Source organism: Microcaecilia unicolor, chromosome 8 (assembly GCF_901765095.1).
Source record: "Microcaecilia unicolor chromosome 8, aMicUni1.1, whole genome shotgun sequence".
Lineage (NCBI taxonomy): Eukaryota > Metazoa > Chordata > Amphibia > Gymnophiona > Siphonopidae > Microcaecilia > Microcaecilia unicolor.
In genome coordinates this window covers 173,621,399-173,645,921 of record NC_044038.1, presented here as the reverse complement: position 1 = coordinate 173,645,921, position 24,523 = coordinate 173,621,399, and the positions used below count along the sequence as shown (strand labels likewise).

At 47.5% G+C, this 24,523-nt stretch overlaps 1 protein-coding gene across 4 annotated transcripts in view; it reads left to right on the top strand.

Annotated features, from left to right (window-relative positions):
- Positions 1 to 24,523, top strand: part of KIF3A (kinesin family member 3A) — an 82,520-nt gene that overhangs the window by 14,506 nt on the left and 43,491 nt on the right. For all 4 annotated transcript variants that reach the window (XM_030211604.1, XM_030211603.1, XM_030211602.1 and 1 more), the window contains exons 4-8: positions 5,471 to 5,555; positions 6,187 to 6,292; positions 6,600 to 6,739; positions 10,849 to 11,046; positions 12,097 to 12,271. In XM_030211604.1, coding sequence (XP_030067464.1) covers positions 5,471 to 5,555; positions 6,187 to 6,292; positions 6,600 to 6,739; positions 10,849 to 11,046; positions 12,097 to 12,271 — 704 coding nt within the window. The remainder of the gene's footprint in view (positions 1 to 5,470; positions 5,556 to 6,186; positions 6,293 to 6,599; positions 6,740 to 10,848; positions 11,047 to 12,096; positions 12,272 to 24,523) is intronic.

Sequence of the window (24,523 nt, the reverse complement as noted above, 5' to 3'; positions counted from 1 at the left end):
GATGGGATGCCGGTCCACGCCTCCTTGCCTGCAATAGGAGGACATCTTTCCCTCTTTCTAGAGTGGACCAAGGTTACCTCAGATCAGTGGGTCCTGGACCTGATCAGAGAAGGGTACCGACTGGAATTCGGTGCCCCGGTGAGAGACGTGTTTGTGGAGTCCTGATGCGACACTGCCGTAAAACGGGCGGCGGTAGAGGAGACCTTATAAGTCTTGCTGCACCTCGGAGCGGTGATCCCCTCCCGCTGAACGCGGGAATTTTGTTGTGCCTCAAAAAGGCGGGTCTTTCAGGCCGATCCTCGACTTATGAAGAGTAAACGAGGCTCTCAGAGTACGACTTTTTCGCATGGAAACCCTGCGCTCCGTCATTGCAGCAGTACAGCCAGGAGAGTTTCTCACGTCTCTGTACCTAAAAGAAGCTTATTTGCACATTCCTATCTGGCCTCCACACCAGCGGTTCCTCCGCTTTGCAGTGTTGGGAAAGCATTTCCAGTTTCAGGCCTTGCCTTTCAGCCTAGCCACAGCTCCCCGTACCTTTTCCAAGGTAATGGTGGTAGTAGCTGCCTGCCTCAGGCGAGAGGGTATCAGAGTTCACCCTTATCTCGATGACTGGCTCATCAGAGCGGACTCGGCAATGGAGAGTCGTCTAGCCACAGCCAGAGTGGTGGCAGTCCTGCAGGCGCTAGGCTGGGTGGTCAATATACCCAAAAGTCACCTGACCCCCTCTCAGTCCCTCAAATATTTGGGGGTCCGGTTTGACACGACATCGGGGTTGGTCTTTCTCCCTGACCAAAAGTGGTGCAGGCTTCAGAATCGGGTCCGTTTGCTCCTGCGGATGCCTTGCCCACGAGTTTGGGACTTTGTCCAGCTGCTGAGGTCGATGACTGCCACCTTGGAGGTGGTGCCTTGGGTGAGAGCGCATATCAGGCCTCTGCAGATTGCCCTGCTTCAACAATGGTCTCTGATGTCCCAGGAATATCAACGCAGACTAACGTTGCTCCCTGCGGCCCGGCTCAGTTTGGATTAGTGGCTCTCCGACAGGATGCTGCGCCAAGGAATGCCTTTGGTGCTTCCTTCCTGGTGCCTGGTGATAACAGATGCCAGCTTTCTAGGCTGGAGAGCGCATTGCCAAGGAAGCTATGCTCAGGGTCTGTGGACACCCTTGGAAGCGGGGTGGTCCATCAATCGCTTGGAACTGAGAGCGATATTTCAGGCTCTTGTGGCCTTTCAAAAGACTCTAAAGGGGCTTGCTGTCCGGGTTCTGTCAGACAACACGACAGCGGTGGCATACATAAATTGTCAGGGCGGCACTCAGTGCAGGGCCCTGGCCACGGAGGCCGCTCAGATTTGCCACTGGGCCGAGCTCCACCTGCAGCTTCTGTCAGCAGCTCACATAGCAGGTCAGAGCAATGTGCAAGCCGATTTTCTCAGTAGACATCAAATCGACCTGGCGGAATGGGAACTGGCAGAAGAAGTTTTTCTTCAGATTTGTGACAAATGGGTGACACCCAGAATGGATCTAATGGCGTCAAGTGCAAACGCCAAAGTACCTCGCTTTTTCAGCAGAAGGAGAGATCTCACTCGGAGGGGTTGGATGCTCTGGCTCAACCCTGGCCCTTGATAGGATGAGTCCTCCTGCAGATTTGACAGCACCGAGGTCTGGTGATTCTCATAGCTCCAGATCGGCCAAGGCGTCCGTGGTATGCGAATCTCTGCCGGATGTTGGTGGACGCGCCGGTGCATTTGCCCCTAGTGCCAAACCTGTTGGTTCAGGGTCCGGTGACTATGGAGGATCCCTGCCGATTTGGTCTTATGGCCTGGCTATTGAGAGGGTGCAATTGAGAGACAAGGGCTACTCTAATAAGGTCATCTCCACTCTCTTGCAGGCCCGCAAGTGGTCCACCTCTGCAGCTTATGCGCGGATCTGGCACAAGTTTGAGGCGTGGGGTGTTTCAAAGGCGATCACACCCACGTGAGCTACAGTCTGAATTGTGCTGGGCTTACAAAAAGGCCTGGCTTACAATTCCCTGCGGGTGCAAGTGGCAGCATTATCATACTATCGAGGGAAGGTCGCTGGCTTGTCCCTTGCTGCTCATCCGGACATTGCCAGATTTCTCAGAGGGGTGCTTAAGGCTCCGTCCACCTGTCCTGTGGCCCTGTCCGGCCTGGAACCTGTGGCTAGTGTTGAAGGCTCTTCAGTGTTCGCCCTTCGAGCCACTTAGGCGACCTTTGGAGAAGGATGTGACTCTTAAGACAGTCTTTTTGGTGGCCATCACATCGGCTAGACGTGTGTCTGAGCTGCAGGCGCTGTCCTGTCGGGATCCTTTTCTGCAATTCTCGGGGTCCGCAGTAACGGTACATACAGTGCCTTCCTTCCTGCCTAAGGTGGTTTCAGCATTTCACCTGAACCAGCCCATTTTTCTTCCTTCCTTTTCTAGGGAAGAGTTCCCGGACTCCTTTGGGCAGTTACATCTTCTGGATGTCTGCAGGGCGCTGTTGCAGTATCTACAGATGTCTAATGACTTCACTTTTTTGTCTTGTTGTCAGGTCCTCGGCGTGGAGGTCCAGCGTCTAAGGCCACTATAGTCCGTTGGCTCAAGGAAGTAATTTTTGCTGCGTATCTGCTTTCAGGTCGGTCTCTGCCTGAAGCTTTTAATGCGCATTCCACGAGAGTCATCTCCTCGTGGGCTGAAATGGGTGTACTCTCTCTTCAAGAGATCTGTAGTGCGGCTACTTGGGCTTCTCAGCTCTCCTTTGCCCGGCATTACAGGCTGGATGTTGCAGCGAAGCAGGGCGCTGTTTTTGGAGCTTAAATATTGGCTTGTGGCGTGGCCTGTTCCCACCCTAAGTAGGGATTGCTTTTGTACATCCCATCAGTTAATGGATTCATCTGCTGCTGCTGACAAGGAAGGGAAAATTTAGGTTCTTACCTTGGTAATGTTCTTTCCTTTAGTCACAGCAGATGAATCCATGATCCCTCCCTGTCTGACTTTGTTTTTTGTTCAGATCTTTCATGCAGATATTAATCTCATTGGGAGAAGTTGGAAAACAGTTATCAGAATTTCTACATGATGTTCTACTACAGGAGGTTGAGATCGTCCCTCCTTTGATGCTCCTGTTATGGGGTGATTGTTCGCTGTGAGGAAAGTTTATTATACCTTTATGGTTCACTCTGCTTTGGAAATCTCAAATACTGAAGGCAGTTGGAGCTAGCTGTCCTAGAGGCACTATGGTCTTTCAGTGTTCTCTATCTCCACCTGCTGGTAGGCAGATACAACCCATCAGTTAATGGAGTCATCTGCTGTGACTAAAGGAAAGAAAATCACCAAGGTAAGAACCTAATTTTCCCATATCTGCCCCATCATATGGTAAACTCTGAGAGACCGCATCTTCTATTGAAAGAAAAGGGCTCCAAATGCAAAAATGTGTAGACCTCCAATAATGTATAGTATATACACAGAAGCATAGAGAAACCAAAGCGGCCACAAAGAAACCTCTGTATAGTCTTACTTTGAAAAACACCGTTGATTAAAAAAAAAAAAGGAAATCATTGCGTCCTCTGATTGTGTGGCTAATGAACTGCCGTTGGGATATCACCTTTTAAAAGTACAAATTGGGGCCAAAAATGACATACAGAGAGATGGTAATTTTCTCATTATAATCAGTAACGTAATGAAAACTGAACAAAGTGAAAAAAAAATGAAATAAGGTAACTACTTACACCTATAGTGAGATCTTGAAAACTAAAACTAGATATAAAAAAAAAAAGTATATTCAAAATATGCAAAACTTGAATGACAAAACCTAATCTGAAACTTACAATTTAAAAAAAAAGTACAGAGTGGCATCACACAGTAGCAAATCTATCTATCTATCTATCTATCTATCTATCTATCTATCTATCTATCTATCTATCTATCTAATTTATTTATTGCACTTGTATCCCACATTTTCCCACATATTTGCAGACTCAATGTGGCTTACAAAGACCTGTTATGGCATCGCCATTCCAGGGTAAAAGATACAATTGGTGTTACAAAGAGATCTATCCATCCATACCTTGCCAAATTTGTGTTCTCATTAAGAAACATTGAGTCTGTTGCAGCTTATGGTAATACTGAAACCGACTTGTGCACATTTTTCCTTTTGTATTTTCCATAGGTAATACTTTTTTTTTTTTTTTTAATCTTTATTGCATCATTTGCTTTATTTGTTTTGCTTTATTGATTTTATAGACATTTTTAAATTTAACTTTTAAATGTAATTTTTAAGTACGTGTTAATTTATGTATTTCACAATACCCCTAATGCAGCCTGTTGGTGAAATGTCGGGTTTTGTGTGATTACTTCAATAGAATAAAGGTCCTTTTTGTTTTAATTTCTAGTGAGCACTTTTTTTCTTTTGTTCACTTGTATAGTACTACTGATAGCACGCTGCATGGTGAAACATAGTCATGTTGTATTCTTTTAATTTGTCACATTTTAAAATTTATGTTGCACAATATTATGTTCCTTAAAACAAAAAATCCCCCTTGTTTATAAAGGATATTTTTTTTATTAATCCTTTGTGTATGCATATATATTTTCTATATTCAAGTGTAATCACACAACCTTCTCTCTCTCTCTCTCTCTCTCGATCGTTTAAATATATTGTGTGCCCACTAGGGACAGAGAACATACCTGCATATAATATATGTAAACCATTTGGTTGTCCCACAGAAAGGTGGTATATCAAATCCACTACCCCTAAATAGCATGATCATGCTAAACTGAGCATGCTCTGGAGAGGGTTCATTTAACTGGTAAAAGAGCTTGAAAAATTGAGATCACAGCAGATGGCTTGATTATGACTGTACTGATAGGTTGTTGGAGGCGAACACATTTAGTCATACTTTCTTTATCCAAAGCAAAATACAGACATGACACATTGTTAAAGGTTTTTTTTTGTTTGCAAGATTTAAGCATATACCATGAATATGCTTTTTTAGACAAAACAGTTAATCATACATTTTTGAAGATTAACTTATTTTTCTCCTTGCAGTGTATGTTCAAACAATTTTTATTGAATAGCCAATTAAAGGTACAGTCAAACTTCAAACTGTCTATTTGTACAATTTCTTCCATATCATTCACTTTGCATTGTAAAAGGCACATAGGTTTCACAATAGTGTAGTAACTGAGAAGGTCTAAGGTATTTGCCTGATTCTCAGGGATCATTGCTGTGTCTAGTCTGACGATTAAGCTCTATTGGTATTTAAAGGTTTGTCCATGCTAGTATTTTTCTTTGTGGGGGGATTTGGTTCTTTGATGTCTAATTATTAAAGCAGGGAGCCCCCCAAGAGAAAGTGACAAGTAGGGATTCTTCAGTTTTTTCCTCCCATCTTGATAATAAGTTTTCATGGAATAGTGGTGACACATACTTGAAACCACTTAAGCACTCCTTTATTTTAAACATTGTGTCTTATCTGTAGATTCCTGGTCAGAGTGTCTTATCTGGAGATATATAATGAAGAAGTACGGGATTTGCTGGGTAAAGATCAGACACAGAGATTAGAGGTAAGAAAAGGTTATTTTGGATTATTATGATGCACATGGAGGATAAAAGGACTCCTAGGCAGGGAAGACATACATGCTTTTTCATAAAATTGCTCCCCTCCATTGGATAGTAGATGGCAGACATTTTACAACAGAGCTGAGCCTGGAGTAATTGTATGTATATTTGATAAGAATAAATGCATAAATGCCAGTACTGCCCCTGCTCTTCCTGTTCTCCAACCGCAGGAACACCTACACATATATCACATAAAAGTAGGTTCTGTTTCTTCTTGTGTCCTTTTTATGTGCGACTTTCAAAATGTTCCATTATGACATTTTCTGCTTCTGAGTTACATAATACTAATATTTTATTATTGCAGTAAAATTGATCTTTTGGTGCAAGATTTTTTTTTTTTTTTGAATTGTCTTTACCTTGTCAGTAAAATGACATAGGCAGAAAGCACCAGCTAGATCAGTTGGCATGCTTGGTATTGTACACGCATGCTTTATACTGTACCTTAGAGGAATGTAAGTGAAATGCAGATTGATATTATGTAATTTCATGGTAATGTTGTCCCATAACACAGCATTTTCTGTAAGTTCTGTATTGCTGGGAATATTAATTTCTAACATTTTAGTTTGTTTGTTGTAGGTTAAGGAAAGACCTGATGTTGGCGTCTACATTAAAGATCTCTCGGCTTATGTTGTAAATAATGCCGATGATATGGACAGGATCATGACGTTAGGCCACAAAAATCGTAAGGATGATTATCTATTAGATGCCATATCAAATCTTTGCATATATTGTTCAGCTTTAAGTAGTTATGGCCAGATGCACTAATTTTTCCCCTAGACTCGCTATGAGCATATCTTTGATTTGGCCATTTTTAAAGTTAGCTCTGTAATTCCAGATAAAAATATAACTGTCTCTTTTGGGTTTGAAAATGGCTATTTTTCAATTTAAGCAGTCTAAGTATAGTTATTTGTAAACTTTTTAATGCATGTATCATTAACTATTTAATGGCAACATAAATTTGTGGTTGACTGGTTTTCATTTTTTTAAAGGTTCTGTTGGTGCCACTAACATGAATGAACACAGTTCTCGTTCCCATGCTATCTTCACGATTACCATTGAATGTAGTGAGAAAGGTGTGGATGGAAATATGCATGTCCGCATGGGCAAGCTGCACCTTGTAGATCTTGCAGTAAGTAGTATTTCTGGTGTGGAATGGTTCATCTTTTCAAAGGCTTCTTGCTGAGCCAGTTTGGGAAGCAGACTATATAGTATTTCATTGTGGCTGGGTCATACATATTTCTGAGCAATAAGAAATGTTGTGACCTTACTTGGTAGTTATTTAAAATATGATAACCTTACATAGGATATAATGGAACTTATTTTAGTCTTTCAGTGACTTTTTTTTTAATTGTATATTATTTGCTGTAATTCCATAAATTGACCAAGGCATCAAACTTTTGCAGCAAAATTGTTAAAATACTGCACACATTCTATAGCCAAAATTAGGGCTTCTTTTACAAAGCTGTGCTGTACTCACTATTAAAGAGAATGTGGAGTTTTTACACCAGGTCTAGACAATAATGCCTTTGTAGCTCGGGAAACTGCAGGTATTACCTTACTAGAACATGATATTGTAGGAGATAACTCCATTATTTCCCTCCTAGATGCCCTTCAACCGTGTGTGGGAGAGCAATGGGGGAACAGATTTGCATATTGCCAATTGAAACATTACATTCACTCCGTAGACTGGCCATCTTTGAACCTCCTGCGTTGGCAAGAAACTATTCTTTTTTTTTTTTTTTCAAAATATAGCAGACAAGGAGGTCTCCATCTCAGGCATTCATAGAGCACTTACTAAACTGGAAGGAGCTAGGGATCTGGGTCAAGATTTGGTAGACTGGGAGCCATTGGCTAATGTAAAAGGAATTCTGGGGCTTACTTCAAATGCAGCCCTTAGGAGCTTACTTCAAATACAATCCTTTTTTACAGAGCGTATTTCACCAAGGTACAGCTGTATAAGTCAGGTTATGTACAGTCCCCTTTGTGTGAAAAATGAAATGTTCCCATTTCAGATAATACCTTGTTTCATGGTTTCTGGACCTGCCCAAAATTAAGCAATTTTGGAAAGCCATGGTACAATATATTTGGTTTGACAGATAAAATCCTATGGTCCCCAGTTAGCTTGCTGCTGGACAAACCAGGCACCAATAGAAATAACAGAGGAAATACCCTGCTTATTCGTAAATTCTGTCTGTTAGCTCTCTAATGTAGTTTACAATCATGGACAGTTGCTGAACCACCCTCTTTTTGGAAGTGGAGAAATCGGATTCATCAGCTGTTTACTTGGGAGGCACGGTTGGCATGTAGTTCTTTTAAATGTAAACAGCGTTTTCTGAAGGTATGGGACAGTTATGGTCAGCATATGACACTACGGGGAAGAGGTCTTCTCTTAAACTCAGTACAAATGATAAACGCACAGAGATATCTTTCTTTCTTATATTTATTGGGATTTTTGTCTTTCTATGTTTTACTCCTTTTCAGTACATCACTGTCAGCTGTAAGAAACCAGGCTGCGTTAATTACAAAGCTGCGCTAGTGATGTCTGCGCAGCAAATGAGAGGAATCCCACACAATTCATATGGGCTTCCTCACAATTGCCGCGCTGGAATTGCTAGCGTGGCTTTGTAAAAGAAGAAGCCCTTAGTTCTTCCATGTTGGATATTCTTTTTTTTTTTTTTATTTTTTTTTTTTGATAATTATAACATTACATTTATGTAAAAACATAAATCACACACATCAGGTAATATTATTACACAGGAAATCTTTAAGGAAAAAAAAAAATAACATTTTAGTCCACAATTGTTGATCCAAGAACAGGAAAATTAAATGACCTCATACTTATCAGAGTAATTAACTTCTTACTTAAGCAGAAGGAACATGAAAATCGCTAGCAGGTATAACGCTTACAATCCAAGATTAATGCAGTATTATTCTTTTGTTGCAATAAATGCTTTTAACTTCTCTGGATCGAAATAAACATAATTTACAGAATTCAAAGAAATATGACATTTACATGGGAACCTTAACATAAAGGTCCCACCTATACGCAAAACTCTCTCTTTTAATAACAAAAATTGTTTCCTCTTCCTTTGAGTTTCTCGGGCAAAGTCTGGAAATACTTGAATTTTGGATCCAAAGAACAATGAATTAGTGTGGCGGAAAAAGAGTTTAAAAATATTATTACGATCTAATTGCAGAGCAAAAGTAACTAATAATGTAGTTCTTTCTGTTATAGTTTCTAATGAGGATTCTAATAATTCTGTTATATTCAGATCATCTTGAGAGTTAACAGGTAATAATTTCCCTTGTGCTCCAGAAATATACATTACTCGAGTAATCGGAGGGTACATCTCAGATGGTATACCTAATATTTCGTTAAGGTATTTCTTTAGCATGTCAATTGCTGGAACCAATGGGCTTTTAGGAAAATTGAGGAAACGTAAATTGTTAGCCCTCATTTGATTTTCTAAATATTCCGTTTTGCGTTGTTGAAGATTACTATCCCTTATTAAAACATTTATAGAAGAATTAATTGTTTTTACTTCTTTATCAAAATTCTCCATTTTTATAGTTTGTTCTGCATTTTTCAACTGCAAATCAGATTGTAGACTCTTTATATCCACCACAGCACCAGACAAAGTACCTGAAATTTGCTGCAAGCTGGTATTCAGTCTTTGGATTGCATCCCATATAGAATCCATCGTAACGGTAGTTGGTTTCATAACTTCAAGGTTCAAGGGCGATTCCCCAGGGCTTTTCTCAGACAAGATCCTTGTCGAAGCTGGCAACTGCACTGGCGTCGACGCGGCCGCGGGGTCTCCACACCCAGCCGTTGAGGACCGACTTCCGGATTCAACGCGCCGTTCTCTCGCGGCCGTCGTCTCTCGTCCTGGTCTTGGAGGAACCATCAAAGAAGGAGGGCTTAAAGATACTCCCTCAGCGCTTAGGTCTAATTGTTCACCCGGACCGCCATGAGCGAACATTCCGGTTCCCGGCGGTTGGAGTCCCGATTCTTCCAGCGTCAACTGCCTCAAAAGAGGGGGCTCAACCCTGCCTGTGGAGGTAGGCACTGCGGATTTACCCTTCCTCTTACCCATAACGGGTCTGAGAGCACTCAATTGATGCAGTTTTCGGTGGCTTTCAGGAGCTCTTTCCCACACGTCTGCTCAGGCAGCCATCTTGGATCCTCATCCCATGTTGGATATTCTTAAATTACTAATTATATGTATACTATGGTATACTATGGAGGAGTAGCCTAACGGTTAGCGCAGTGGACTTTGATCCTGACAACCTGGGTTCAGTTCCCACCGCAGCTCCCTGTGACCTTGGGCAAGTCACTTATCTCTTCATTGCCCCAGGTATAAAAACTTAGATTGTGAGCCCTCTAGGGACAGAGAAAGTACTTGCATATAAATATGTACAGTGCTGCGTACGTCTAGTAGCGCAATAGAAATGATTAGTAGTTGATTAGTAGTATATTAAAGATAGAAACAAGGAATTATCATTCAATATACTCCAACATATACGGAAGTTTATTAGCTCCCTCCCTTCAGAGAAACAAAAATTTTTCACAGCACTGACATAACACAAGAGATATGTGGAGGCATATTTTCAAAGAATTTAGTCTTACAAAGTTCCATAGTGACTTTGTAAGGCTAAGGGCTTTGAAACTGAGCCCCTAAGTGAGCTTCATTTTATTAGTGAAACATGTGAAGCAGAAAACAATTCCTTCTGTAACATCTTGTATCTTTAATTGGAATGGTTGAATTGGAGTGAAAAAATAATTTTATAAAAGTTTTCTGTCTGCATGTAAATCCTGTTTTACACGTGGAAAAGGAATACTACTGCTGATAGGTCATGCATACTTTTTACACAGACCCTGCTTGTTCTGTTTGTGTGTCCTAAGCTCCTGATAACATTCACACTTTTATACTTTTCAATTAGGTGTAAATTTATATGTGAAGATTTGTGCCTTTGTCTTGTTAAAATAGGTGCATTTTTAAGCATTCCACATAGGTGTGTTATTTTAAAATTAGTCTTTTTTTTTTTTTTTTTTACAATTTATAAAGGAAACGTATCCTGTTATAGAATCTAAAAATGGAAAAATACTTTTTGAAAAAAATAATATCCAAAGGATTGCTTGGACTTTATTATGGTAAATTGTCAGTGTTATTGGATAAGTTAGGTGTGTGATCATTACATGGATTACTTCTAACATCGGTCTACATTTTTCTCTAGGGCTCAGAAAGACAGGCAAAGACTGGGGCCACTGGACAGCGGCTTAAGGAAGCAACTAAAATTAACCTTTCACTTTCCACACTTGGGAATGTTATTTCTGCTTTAGTGGATGGAAAGAGTACACATGTCCCATATCGTAATTCTAAACTTACACGCCTACTGCAGGACTCACTGGGAGGAAATTCAAAGACCATGATGGTAAGAATTTTAATTATCTCCCTTGTCACTGTTCTTCCACAGACTTATACAACAAAAGATAGATAAAGCCAAAGAATATAAATTACAATAGTTGAAAATTACATTTGCTGAAAGACAGAGTGAGGTATCCCTAAAAGAATGGCAGTGCAAGAGAAAAGTGAAAAAGTGTAATCAAAGACCAAAATGTTGCCAGCTTGGTTAAATGGTGAGGTGAAAGAGGCTATCAAAAGAATTAGAAGCAACTCGAAAGAAAATTATCACTGGCAAATAATAAGCTTCACTAAGGCTCTGCAGCAGATAATTTGTGTCGGTGTATTCATGAACTGTTAATAACTGATTGCTAAAGTTAAATAAAAAACACGAACACTGAAGTAATTTCCTTTTCATTATAACCATATATGTGTTAGTTTTCTTGGTTAAATTTGTGCTGATAGAAATTGAACTCGGTGAGGATTTTAAAAGGGCTCTTCAGCTTGGAAAAGAGACAGATGAAGAGAGATATGATTGAGGTCTACAAAAATCCTGAGTGGTGTAGAACGAACGAGAAGAAGCAAATCGATTTTTTTTTAACTCGTTCCAAAAGTACAAAGACTAGGGGGACACTCGAGGAAGTTACATGGAAATACTTTTAGAACAAATAGGAGGAAATATTTTTTCACTCAATGATTAGTTAAGGTCTGGAACTCTTTGCTGGAGGATGTGGTAACAGGGGTTAGCGTATCTGGGTTGTTTAAAAAAAAGGTTTGGCAAAGTTCCTGGAGAAAAAGTCCATAGTCCGCTATTGAGACAGACATGGGGAAGCAACTGCTTGTCTTGGGATTCGTAGCATGGAATGTTTCCACAATTTGGGTTTCTGGCAGGTGCTTGTGACCTGGCTTGGCCACTGTTGGAAACGGCATACTGGGCTAGATGCACCATTGGTCTGACTCAGTATGGCTACTCTTATGGTCTTCTAAATAAGAGAGAGAAAAGTGTATGTCATCCAATTATATGCATCTTAAGACACTAAACATCTTTAGCTATTTCATTTTGTTTTCTAAACGTATAAAGTGTGCAAACATTGGCCCAGCAGACTACAACTATGATGAGACCATCAGTACGTTAAGATATGCAAACCGTGCTAAGAATATTAAGAACAAGGCTCGAATCAATGAAGATCCTAAGGATGCCTTACTGAGACAGTTTCAAAAGGAGATTGAAGAACTCAAGAAAAAACTTGAAGAAGGTAACTACTTTCTAGTGCCTTTTGGGTTGCTTTCAAAATATCTTTTCTTCTGCCTTTTTTTGAACAGAATACCCACACATCAGTGTTCAGGAAGTAAAGATAAGGACAGAATAAATTAAACAGTTGTGATTATGTAGCTGCACATGTGAAGAGCATTTCTATAACCTAGGCATTCATGCTTATGTACTCATTGTGCAATAAATGTTTAGAATACTAGCACTTGTTATGATAGTCATTATAATATCATTATGTTGAGGGGGTAGGAGGGGAGTTATATTGTTAGGTTTGTTTTGTATTTTGTGTAATCTTTAAAAATTTCAATAAAAAAGTAAAAAAATATATCATTATGCTTAATATATCACCTAACAATAAAATCACTAGGTAGGTCACAGTTTTGTAATTAACTTTCCAAGATGGCCGCTACCTGTTAGGTCACGGAGCTACTAGCTCCGTGGACACCGACGACCCCAACAGCCAGGAATTGGCTGTTACCGAGTCGCGCCGTCCCACTGGAGGACTCGGAGGTCCGGCGGTGGTCCGCGGACGGGCTCAGTTGACTCTCGGCGGTGCCGGTGGCCAGACAGCGCCTCATGGCAGTGCCGCGGTCGGTTGACCAGCCAGGTCGCGGCGGGAGTCCTGAGCAGCGGATGCTCGGGCAGGGCTCCCCACCGATCCTCCTCGCTAGCCCTTCCCCATCCCTCGCTGGCCCTTCCCCATGCCTGCTGATCCGGCGCGGGTGAGCGGGCGGCCCGGGGCTGATCCTGGCTGTCTGCTGCCGCGTGGCTGCGGCCTATTCCCTTCGCCGTTGTCCATCCGTCGGCCCGTGTCTGCTGCACTGGTCGTGCCCCGAGGTCCTGTGCGCTGCAGCCGTGCTCCCTGCCGGAACGGCCTGGGCACGCATCGCGGACCACGGGACCAGGATCCATCCTGCAGTGGTGTCGGGGTGCGACAGGAGCGGGACAGGAGCTAAGGAGGCCGAGAGGAAGCCGAGTCCATCAGCCCCAGCTTGTTCCAGCCCGCCCATCCAGCGACCTGTGCGACCGGGCCAACTGGGTAAGGGACAGAAGCCGAGGTGAGGCTGAGTTCCACTGGCACTGGCCTGTTCCAGTCTCCCAACCCGGCTTTTCCCTGTCTGTCCAGTCCATCTCTTCCAGCCACCCAATCCAGTTACTCCCTGTTGCTCCAGTCCGCCTGATCCAGCTTCTTCCTGCTTGTTCAAGTCCACCTGATCCGGCTCTCCCTGCTTGTTCCAGTCCGCCTGATCCGGCTTCTGCCCGCTTGTTCCAGTCCGCCTGATCCGGCATCTGCCCGCTTGTTCCAGTCCGCCTGATCCGGCTTCTGCCCGCTTGTTCCAGTCCGCCTGATCCGGCTTCTTCCCGTTTGTTCCAGTCTGCCTGATCCGGCTTCTGCCCGCTTGTTCCAGTCCGCCTGATCCGGCTTCTGCCCGCTTGTTCAAGTCCGCCTGATCCGACTCTCCCCGCTTGTTCCAGTCTGCCTGATCCGGCTTCTTCCCGCTTGTTCCAGTCCGCCTGATCCGGCTTCTGCCCGCTTGTTCCAGTCCGCCTGATCCGGCTTCTTCCTGTTTGTTCCAGTCCGCCTGATCCGGCTTCTGCCCGCTTGTTCCAGTCCGCCTGATCCGGCTTCTTCCCGCTTGTTCCAGTCTGCCTGATCCGGCTTCTGCCCGCTTGTTCCAGTCCGCCTGATCCGGCTTCTTCCCGCTTGTTCCAGTCTGCCTGATCCGGCTTCTGCCCGCTTGTTCCAGTCCGCCTGATCCGGCTTCTGCCCGCTTGTTCCAGTCCGCCTGATCCGGCTTCTTCCTGTTTGTTCCAGTCCGCCTGATCCGGCTTCTGCCCGCTTGTTCCAGTCCGCCTGATCCGGCTTCTTCCTGTTTGTTCCAGTCCGCCTGATCCGGCTTCTTCCTGTTTGTTCCAGTCCGCCTGATCCACTTCTTCCTGTTTGTTCCAGTCCGCCTGATCCACTTCTTCCTGTTTGTTCCAGTCCGCCTGATCCGGCTTCTTCCTGTTTGTTCCAGTCCGCCTGATCCACTTCTTCCTGTTTGTTCCAGTCCGCCTGATCCGGCTTCTTCCTGCTTGCTCCAGTCCGCCTGTTTCGGCTTGTTTCAGTCCGCCCGATCCTGCCCTCCCTGCTTGCTCCAGTCCATCCTGCTTGCTCCAGTCTGCCTGATCCAGCTTCTTCCTGCTTGCTCCAGTCCGCCTGATCCAGCTTGTTCCAGTCCGCCCGATCCTGCCCTCCCTGCTTGCTCCAGTCCATCCTGCTTGCTCCAGTCTGCCTGATCCAGCTTCTTCCTGCTTGCTCCAGTCCGCCTGATCCAGCTTGTTCCAGTCCGCCCGATCCTGCCCTCCCTGCTTGCTCCAGTCCATCCTGCTTGCTCCAGTCTGCCTGATCCAGCTTCTTCCTGCTTGCTCCAGTCCGCCTGATCCAGCTTGTTCCAGTCCACCCGATCCTGCTCTCCCTGCTTGCTCCAGTCATCCTGCTCCAGCTTGTTCCAGTCTGTCTGCTTCAGCTTGTTCTAGTCCGCCAGCTCCTGCTTCAAACCATTCCAGCTTGTTCCAGTACTGCTGCTGTGCTCTCCACTGCACTCACCTGCTCCTGCCACTCAACCTGCCTACTAGCCAATCACCTGACTGACTGACTACCACCCACCCTGAAACCTGCCTGCATCCCAGCCCATCTTCCTACCAACTCATCACTCCCCTGCCCAACTGCTCACCCTCACCTGCCTGTCTCCCAGCCCACCCACCTGTCCTGTGAACACCTCAGTCACTACTCATGGCCCCCATTCACATCCTATTCCTTGCCCTGTCCCTCCCTAATCTTTTCCCCCTCCCACCGCTGTATACCACACGATCTCACTACCCATCCCTGTCCTCTTCCGTCCTGCTCACTACTGCAATACCCTACCTACCCCTGTACCCCACCACCTTACCATTCCTACTGTCGTCCTCCTCCTTCCTAGCTCTCAACCTTCAACACCTCCTTCCTGCCATGAACCCTTCACTTTTCCTCCTAAGCGCATCCCGTCTTCGTCGCCTTCCTCACCCACCCTTCTCCGCACTCTCTTGCTCCTTCTCCTGCTATCCACGGGTGACATCAATCCCAACCCAGGTCCCCCACACCTGTCCTCGTCCTCATCTCATCTATGCAAACGTCCCCGCGATATTTCCAATCTCATCTCTATTCCCCTCCTCCCCCCTCCTCCCTCCCCTTCTCATGCGCCCTGTGGAACGCCCACTCGATCTGCAACAAACTTCCCTTCACCCACGATCTCTTCATCTCCCATTCCCTTCAACTGCTCGCCCTAACTGAAACCTGGCTCACCCCTGACGACTCTGCCTCAATCGCAGCCCTATGCCACGGAGGTTATCTTTTCTCCCATTCACCCCGCCCATCTGGCCGCGGTGGCGGCGTCGGGCTATTACTTTCGCCCTCCTGCAGTTTTCAACCTCTCCACCTACCTCAGTCTTACTGTTTCTCATCCTTTGAAGTTCACTCCAACCGTCTATTCCACCCACTGCCACTCAGAGTTGCAGTCATCTACCGCCCCCCTAATAAATTCCTCCCTTCCTTCCTTACCGACTTCGATGCCTGGTTCTCCGTTTTCCGCATCCCTCATTCTTGGTGACTTCAACATTCACACTGATAACCCATCCGACTCATATGTTTCTCAGTTCCTCACTCTTACCTCCTCCTTCAACCTCCAACTGAGCCCCACCCCACCCCTACTCACAAATCTGGCCACTGTCTTGATCTCGTCCTCTCTTCTACTTGCTCACCCTCCAATTTCTACGTTTCAGCTCTTCCTATCTCTGACCATCACCTAATCACATTCACACTTCAGCACCCTCCCCCTCAATCTCGCCCAACACTAACTACTACGTCCAGAAATCTCCAGGCTGTTGACCCCCCCCCACCTTATCCTCTAGTATCTCTGATCTCCTCCCTTCCATCATGTCCTCCAAATCTGTTGACATAGTTGTCTCCACTTACAATGCCACTCTCTCCTCTGCTCTAGACTCCCTTGCACCGTCCATCTCCCGTCCCAAAAGGCGTACCAATCCCCAGCCCTGGCTGACCCCTTGCACCCGGTACCTTCGCTCCTGCGCCCGTTTGGCTGAACGCCTCTGGAGGAAATCTCGCGCCCATACTGACTTCATTCACTTCAAATTCATGCTATCCTCCTTCCAATCCTCCCTATTCCTCATTAACCCTCCAGACCGGTCAAGACGCTTGGGTTATGCTCGCCTACCAGCAGAGGGAGACTGAGAACATTAAACTTGAAACTATGTACATATAACCTGTGCCTAGCCATCTACAGCCAGTATTTTCTCAGTCTCAGCAGAGGGTAGACAGGCAGCCTGTGCAGCTTGCCCGGTCTGGATAGGTTGTTGTGTTGATTTTTATTATTTTCTTTTGTTCTGTGCTGGTTTTCATCCCTGTACCTGGAAGATTTTGGTGTGCTAGGGGTTGCGGGTCCGCTGGGGCCCGTCTTTGTCCCCTTTGGGGTGTCACACCCGGGTGGCCGGGTCCCTCCCCCGAGCTGGCTCTCCGTTTGGGCAGCTTTGTGCCTAGGCTGCAGTTTGTCATACTGTAGCCTTGAGTGCCGGATGGTTTTAGCAGCAGCAGCAGGGCTCAAACCAAAGGCTGCAGTAAAGTTTTATTAAAAAAAAAAAAAAAAAGAGTCGAGAGAGGCCCAAACTGGTGAGAGCTATTGGAGCTGCACTCCGGAGCCTCGGAGCTGTTCAGCTGTGAGTAAGGTGCTGAATTTTACTGCTCGGGTGAGTTTCTTGGTTTTTACAATTGGGGCACTTGTTTGGCGGTCAGCTGGGCTTGCAATAATGTCGGGGAAACCGCTGAGGTGCCGGTCATGTGCGCGTCGGGGTGTCGACGCGGTGGGGAGCGTTTCTCGGTTTTGTGGGGAACCAAAGCCTCAATCCTCCGTCCCGCCGGTGTTGGCGGCGGAGGTTCCCGCGGCTAGCGTCTCGGAGGTTACGGCGCCTTTGAATAGCGGCCCTGCGGCGGTTCCTATTTTGGCGGGAACCGCCGCCATTTGGATTCGGCGCTACACGGGCCCGAGAGAGTCGGAGGACTGCCGGGCAGCCAATTTCCAGCGCCTTCGGGGGGTGATACCTCAGGTAGGATCGGTTTTCCCCCGGATTTCATTTGGAGTTTATATCAGGCTTGGCAGGCAGGGCCGTCCTGAGCGGAGCCCCTTAGTCTTGGAACGGGGGGGGGGGGGGGGCTAGCGCGAAGAGACCACGTGTAGAGTGGTCTGAGGATTTTGAAGGTTTTTCCCCTCCGGATTAGGAGGGTGACTTTAGCCTCCTAGAAGAGGAGGAGGGGTCGTTGGCTGGATATGATAAGGAGCTTGCGCCGCCTGGGGAGGATCCCTCGGTGGTGCGCATTTTCAGCGAGATGAATTATCGGATCTCATTGATCAGGTGGCTGCGACCCTCAAATGTGATCCGGCGGCAGCTCCGTTAGAGGCCGGAAAGCAGGATCCGTTGGTTAAGGGGATCAGACGGGTGTCTTGTTCTTTCCCTATGAATGCGGATCTGAGGGAAATGATTACTCAGGAGTGGCAGGCGCCGGAGGCGCCGGGTAAGGTGGCTCGGGCCATGGCTAAGCTTTATCCCCTGCCGCAGGAAGATAGAGATTCGCTCAAGCCTCCGACTGTGGATGCCGTGGTTACGGCAGTGACTAAGGCCACAGCGATTCCGGTGGACGGGGGGGGCTGCGTTGCGAGACCCTCAGGACAGAAAATTGGAAACTTTCCTGAAGCGCAGTTTTGATTTGTCGGCCCTGGCGTTACAGGCGTCGGTCTGTGGAGGTCTGGTGGCGCGGGCTTGTTTCCGCTGGGCGAAGCGGCTCTTAGATAGCCCGCCAGGGGACAGAGCCTCTTTGACTCAAGATCTGGCTAAGTTGGAGTTGGGTTCCTCCTTTTTGGCGGATGCACTGTATGATTTGTTGCGGGCCTCGGCGAAGAACATGTCTCTAGCGGTGGCAGCTCGTCGGGCCCTGTGGTTGCGAGGCTGGATGGCGGATGCTGCGTCCAAGGCCAAGTTGTGTTCGCTCCCGTTTAAAGGCTCTTTGCTGTTTGGTGAAGAGTTGGATAAGTTGGTAAGAGGTCTTAGTGATGCTAAGGTTCCTCGGCTTCCGGAACTTCGCCCTAAGGCTTCTAGAGGATCCGCGGGTCGCGGTCGTTTTCAGGAAGCAAAGCGGTATCGGCCGGGTAGGTATTCTGGTGGGACTAGGGGTCGTTTCTTTCAGAGAACTCAGTCCTTTCACGGTGGCCGTCGTGGAGGGCGAGGTTCCTCTTTGGGAGCGTCCGGTGCGTCCCGTCCTTCTCAATGATGGTTTGGGGGCCCAGCCTCTGGTTCGCGTGGGGGCTCGCTTACGCTTGTTTTACCAGAGGTGGGTCCAGATCACGTCAGACCAGTGGGTCCTGCAGATAATCCGAGACGGGTACGCACTGGAATTTGACAGGCCTCTGTCCGACTTCTTCCTAGTGTCTCCCTGTCATTCAAGGCACAAGGCAAGAGCGGTCCGCGATACTCTGTCACGTCTGATAGCTTTAGGGGCTGTAGTTCCTGTTCCTCCAGCAGAGAGAGGAAAGGGATGTTATTCCATATACTTCGTGGTACCCAAAAAAGAGGACGCTTTTCGTCCCATTTTGGATCTCAAGAAGGTCAATGCAGCCCTAAAGGTTCCTTCCTTTTGGATGGAGACGTTACGCTCAGTCATTGTAGCGGTTCAGGAAGGGGAATTTCTGACTTCTCTAGATCTGACGGAAGCTTACTTGCACATTCCCATCATGGAGGCGCATCAGCGTTTTCTTCGCTTTGTGGTGCTAGGGAGACATTTTCAGTTTTGTGCGCTTCCCTTTGGACTGGCCACCGCTCCTCGCACCTTCTCCAAGGTGATGGTCGTGGTGGCAGCAGCTCTTCGCTTGCAGGGCATTTTGGTGCACCCGTACCTAGACGACTGGTTGATTCGGGCCAAATCAAAGGCGGAGAGCGAGGAGGTCACCGGTCGGGTGGTGTCCTTTTTGCAATCTCTGGGCTGGGTTGTCAATCTGGCCAAGAGTCACCTTGTGCCGTCGCAGTCTCTCGAGTATCTGGGAGTCCGGTTCGACACGAAGAGAGGCCGGGTGTTCTTGACTTCCTCTCGCATGTCCAAGCTGCAGGCTCAGATCCGTCTTTTCCGAGTCCAGAGGGCGCCGTCGGCGCGGGAGTATCTTCAGGTGTTGAGTCTGATGGCCGCATCGATAGAGGTAGTTCCTTGGGCCAGGGCACATATGAGGCAGCTGCAGGGTGCTTTGTTGTCTCGTTGGTCCCCTCAGCTTCAGGATCTGGAGGAGAGGCTCGCTCTGTCGGAGGTTGTTCGTCGCAGTCTCAGCTGGTGGCTCCATTCTCCGAACCTAGTGAAGGGCATGCCGTTGGCCGCTCCTCAGTGGGTGGTGATGACCACGGATGCGAGTCTGTCAGGCTGGGGGGCGCATTGTCTGGGACAGGTGGCCCAGGGACGTTGGACAGTGGAGGAGGCGTGTTGGTCCATCAATCGTCTGGAGACACGTGCAATTCGGTTGGCTCTTCGGTCCTTTCAGTGTCTGTTAGACGGCAAGGCTGTCAGGGTTCTGTCCGACAATGCCACAGCCGTGGCGTATGTGAATCGACAGGGAGGAACGAAGAGTCCCGGGTTAGCACTAGAGGCGGCAGAGTTGCTGGTGTGGGCAGAGGCACATCTGCAGAGTCTCTCGGCGGGACATGTGGCAGGGGTGGACAACGTGAGCGCGGATTATCTAAGCAGGCACACGTTGGATCCCGGAGAGTGGGCTCTCCACCCCTCCGTGTTCGAGCGGATAGTGGTTCAGTGGGGTCGGCCGGTGTTGGATCTCATGGCGTCGTCCGCCAATGCGCAGGTCTCTCGGTTTTTCAGTCGTCGAAGAGATCCTCGAGCCGAGGGCATCGACACGTTGGTCCTTCCGTGGCCGACTCAGCAGTTGCTCTATGTGTTCCCGCCGTGGCCGCTGGTGGGCCGAGTGGTTCAGCGGATCGGTCGTCACGCGGGATTAGTAGTCCTGATAGCGCCCAATTGGCCCCGGCGTCCGTGGTACGGAGATCTGATGCGGTTGCTGGTGCAGGATCCGATTCCCCTGGGGCCTCGGGTGAGATTGGTGCAGGGGCCGATCGAGATGGCCGACCCCTCTCCATTCTTGCTTACGGCCTGGCTCTTGAAAGGCACGTTTAAGACATAAGGGTTTCTCGGCCAGGGTGATTGCTACGATGTTGCAGTCTCGTAAGAGGTCTACTTCCTTGGCATATGTGCGGGTGTGGCGCATTTTCGAGAATTGGTGTCAAGAGCGGGGCTATGCCCCATTGCGCGTGTCAGCGGTTGAGGTGTTGGATTTTCTTCAGGATGGTTTGGACAGAGGGCTTTCGCTCTCCTCTCTGAAGGTGCAGGTTGCAGCCTTGTCTTGTTTTAGAGGTAAGGTTCGGGGAGTATCCTTGGCGGCTTCTCCGGACGTGGGGCGGTTCTTGAAGGCAGTGAAGTTGCTTCGGCCGCCTTGCCGCCCGGTGGTTCCGCCTTGGGATTTAAATTTGGTCTTGGAGGCTCTGGTGGCGCCTCTGTTTGAACCTTTGCCTTCCATTACGTGTAAGGATCTTACTTTGAAGACAGTCTTTTTGGTGGCTATTTCTTCGGCACGTAGGATTTCGGAACTTCAGGCTTTGTCTTGCAGAGCGCCTTTCCTGTCTTTTGCCAAAGAAAAAGTGACTTTACGCACGGTTCCTTCCTTTGTTCCTAAGGTGGTGTCTTCCTTTCATGTCAATCAGGTGATTGCGTTGCCAGTGTTGGGTGATCGTGCCGGGGATTCCGCGCAGCGTCGTTTAGCTAAGTTGGATGTGCGGCGCGTGTTGCGGTCCTATTTGAGCAGAACACAAGATTTTCGATCCTCGGACAGGTTGTTTGTTTTGTTTGGAGGTCCCAAGAGAGGAGAAGCTGCCTCCAAGGCCACTCTGGCTAGATGGTTGAAGGAGACTATTGCTTCGGCTTATTTGTTGAAGCGTCGGCCTGTGCCCTCTTTACTTAAGGCACATTCTACGCGTGGAGTAGCAGCTTCTTGGGCGGAAAGTAGTTTTATTCCGCCGCAAGAGATTTGCAGGGCTGCAGCGTGGTCCTCTATCCATTCCTTTGTGAAGCATTATAGACTTGATGTTCAGGCGAAAGAAGATGCTCGGTTTGGAGCGGCTGTGTTGTCTTCTGCTTTACGAGGGTCCCGCCCTTTGTTGGGATACTGCTTTGGTACGTCCCAAGCGTCTTGACCGGTCTGGAGGGTTGATGAGGAAGGTGAAATTAGGCCTTACCTGCTAATTTTCTTTCCTCTAGACCCTCCAGACCGGTCAAGAGCCCGCCCGGTCTTTTATCAGAAGTATTTAGCAGCCGTGTCGATGCATAGCAGTATTTTGTGCCGTATCTATGAATAGCAGTATTTTGAGCCGTGTTCTGCTACGACTATTCCTTTAAGGTGTTGTGGGGTCGGAGAGAATTCTTTGACTCTAAGACTTTACAGAGCGGGACACTTGGACGTCTCGTCTGTTTTCAGCACACTGTTGGTATTTGTCCTTTGGTGTTCCAGGTACAGGGGTTTTTTTAGTTTCAGAGTTGTGTTTTTGTTTATTCTCTGCTTTGCTAAGCGTATACTGGCTGTAGATGGCTAGGCACAGGTTATATGTACATAGTTTCAAGTTTACTGTTCTCAGTCTCCCTCTGCTGGTAGGCGAGCATAACCCAAGCGTCTTGACCGGTCTGGAGGGTCTAGAGGAAAGAAAATTAGCAGGTAAGGTCTAATTTCACCTTCCTCGCTAAACAGGACTATTACACCCAACTGACTAATTCCCTCAGCTCTAACCCACGTCGTCTCTTCGCCACCCTCAACTCCCTCATCAAAGTGCCCTCCACTCCCACCCACCCCCCCTCACTCTCTCCTCAATCTCTGGCCAACTACTTCCGTGACAAGGTCCAGAAGATCAACCTCGAATTCACCACCAAACCTTCTCCTCCTCTTCATCCTATAACCCACTCTCTCAACCAACCTACCCAGGCCTCCTTCTCCTCTTTTCCTGCTATCACCGAAGAGGAAACCGCCCATCTCCTCTCCATCTCGAAATCCACCACCTGTTCCTCAGACCCCATCCCCACCAACTTACTTATCACCATCACTCCTACTATCACCCTCACCATCTGTCATATCCTCAACCTCTCTCTCTCCACTGCAACTGTCCCGGACATCTTCAAGCATGCTGTGGTCACACCACTCCTCAAAAAACCATCACTTGACCCTACCTGTCCCTCCAACTACCGCCCCATTTCCCTCCTACCCTTCCTCTCCAAGATACTTGAACGTGCCATTCACAGCTGCTGCATTGATTTTCTCTCCACTCATGCCGTCCTCGATCCGCTTCAATCCGGCTTTCGCCCCCTACACTTGACAGAAACTTCACTATCTAAGGTCTGCAATGACCTGTTCCTCGCCATATCCAAAGGTCACTACTCCATCCTCATCCTCCTCGACCTATCCGCCGCTTTTGACACTGTCAATCACAACCTACTTCTTGGCACACTGTCTTCCTTTGGGTTCCAGGGCTCTGTCTTCTCCTGGTTCTCCTCTTATCTCTCCCATCGTACCTTCAGAGTACACTCTCGTGGCTCGTCCTCTTCCCCTATCTCGCTCTCTGTTGGAGTTCCTCAGGGATCTGTCCTTGGGCCCCTTCTTTTTTCAATCTACACCTCTTCCTTAGGCTCCCTGATCTCTTCTCATGGTTTCCACTATCATCTTTATGCTGCCGACACCCAGCTTTAGCTCTCCACACCAGAAATCACTGCGGAAACCCAGGCCAAGGTATCGGCCTGCTTATCCGACATTGCTGCCTGGATGTCCAACCGCCACCTGAAACTGAACATGGCCAAGACTGAACTTATTGTTTTCCCACCCAAACCCACTTCTCCTCTCCCTCCACTCTCTATCTCAGTTGATAACACCCTCATCGTCCCCGTCTCATCTGCCCGCAACCTCGGTGTCATCTTCGACTCCTCCCTCTCCTTCTCTGCGCATATCCAGCAGATAGCCAAGACCTGTCGCTTCTTCCTCTATAACATTAGCAAAATTCGCCCCTTCCTCTCCGAGCACACCACCCGAACTCTCATCCACTCTCTCATTACCTCTCGCCTTGACTACTGCAACCTATTCCTCACCGGCCTCCCACTTAGCCATCTATCCCCCCTTCAGTCCATTCAGAACTCTGCCGCACGTCTTATCTTCCGCCTTAACCGATATACTCATATCACCCCTCTCCTCAAGTCACTTCACTGGCTTCCGATCAGATACCGAATACAGTTCAAGCTTCTCCTACTCACCTACAAATGTACTCGATCTGCAGCCCCTCCTTACCTCTCTACCCTCATCTCCCCTTACGTCCCTACCCGTAACCTCCGCTCTCAAGACAAATCCCTCCTTTCAGTACCCTTCTCCACCACCGCCAACTCTAGGCTTCGCCCTTTCTGCCTCTTTTCACCCCATGCTTGGAACAAACTCCCTGAGCCCATACGCCGGGCCCCATCCCTACCCATCTTCAAATCATTGCTCAAAGCCCACCTCTTCAATGTCGCCTTCGGCACCTAATCACTACATCTCTTCTCAGGAAATCTCATCTACCCCAACTTGACATTTCGTCTTTTAGATTGTAAGCTCTTCTGAGCAGGGACCGTCCTTATTCGTTAATTTGTACAGTGCTGCGTAACCCTAGTAGCGCTCTAGAAATGTTAAGTAGTAGTAGTAACACCAAGGTAGACGTTTTTCTCCCCAGTTTGTCCAAATTCCAGGGGGGCATGTTTTGGGTGAGAGATGGGCGGAATCAAAAATAAGATTTTTTTTTTTTTTTTTTGCAATAATGAAACTGACCAGGGCAAAAATTAAGATGTTTTTGGCTAGACCTGTTTCAATCATGAATAAGTGACCAAAAGGCGCCCTAAATGACCACGGGGAGGGATTAAGACATAACCCCCCCCCTCCCAGTGGTGTGCTGGTAAATTTTTAACAACAGGCTCTCTCCATGGTCCACCTCGGCGCCCCCCCTCCCCCCAAAATTGCAGAGCTGGCTATACCCCGGGGGGGGGGGGGGGGGGGGGGGCGGCGGCCAACACATTACTCTCTCCAGGAAAAAAAAAATTAAATTA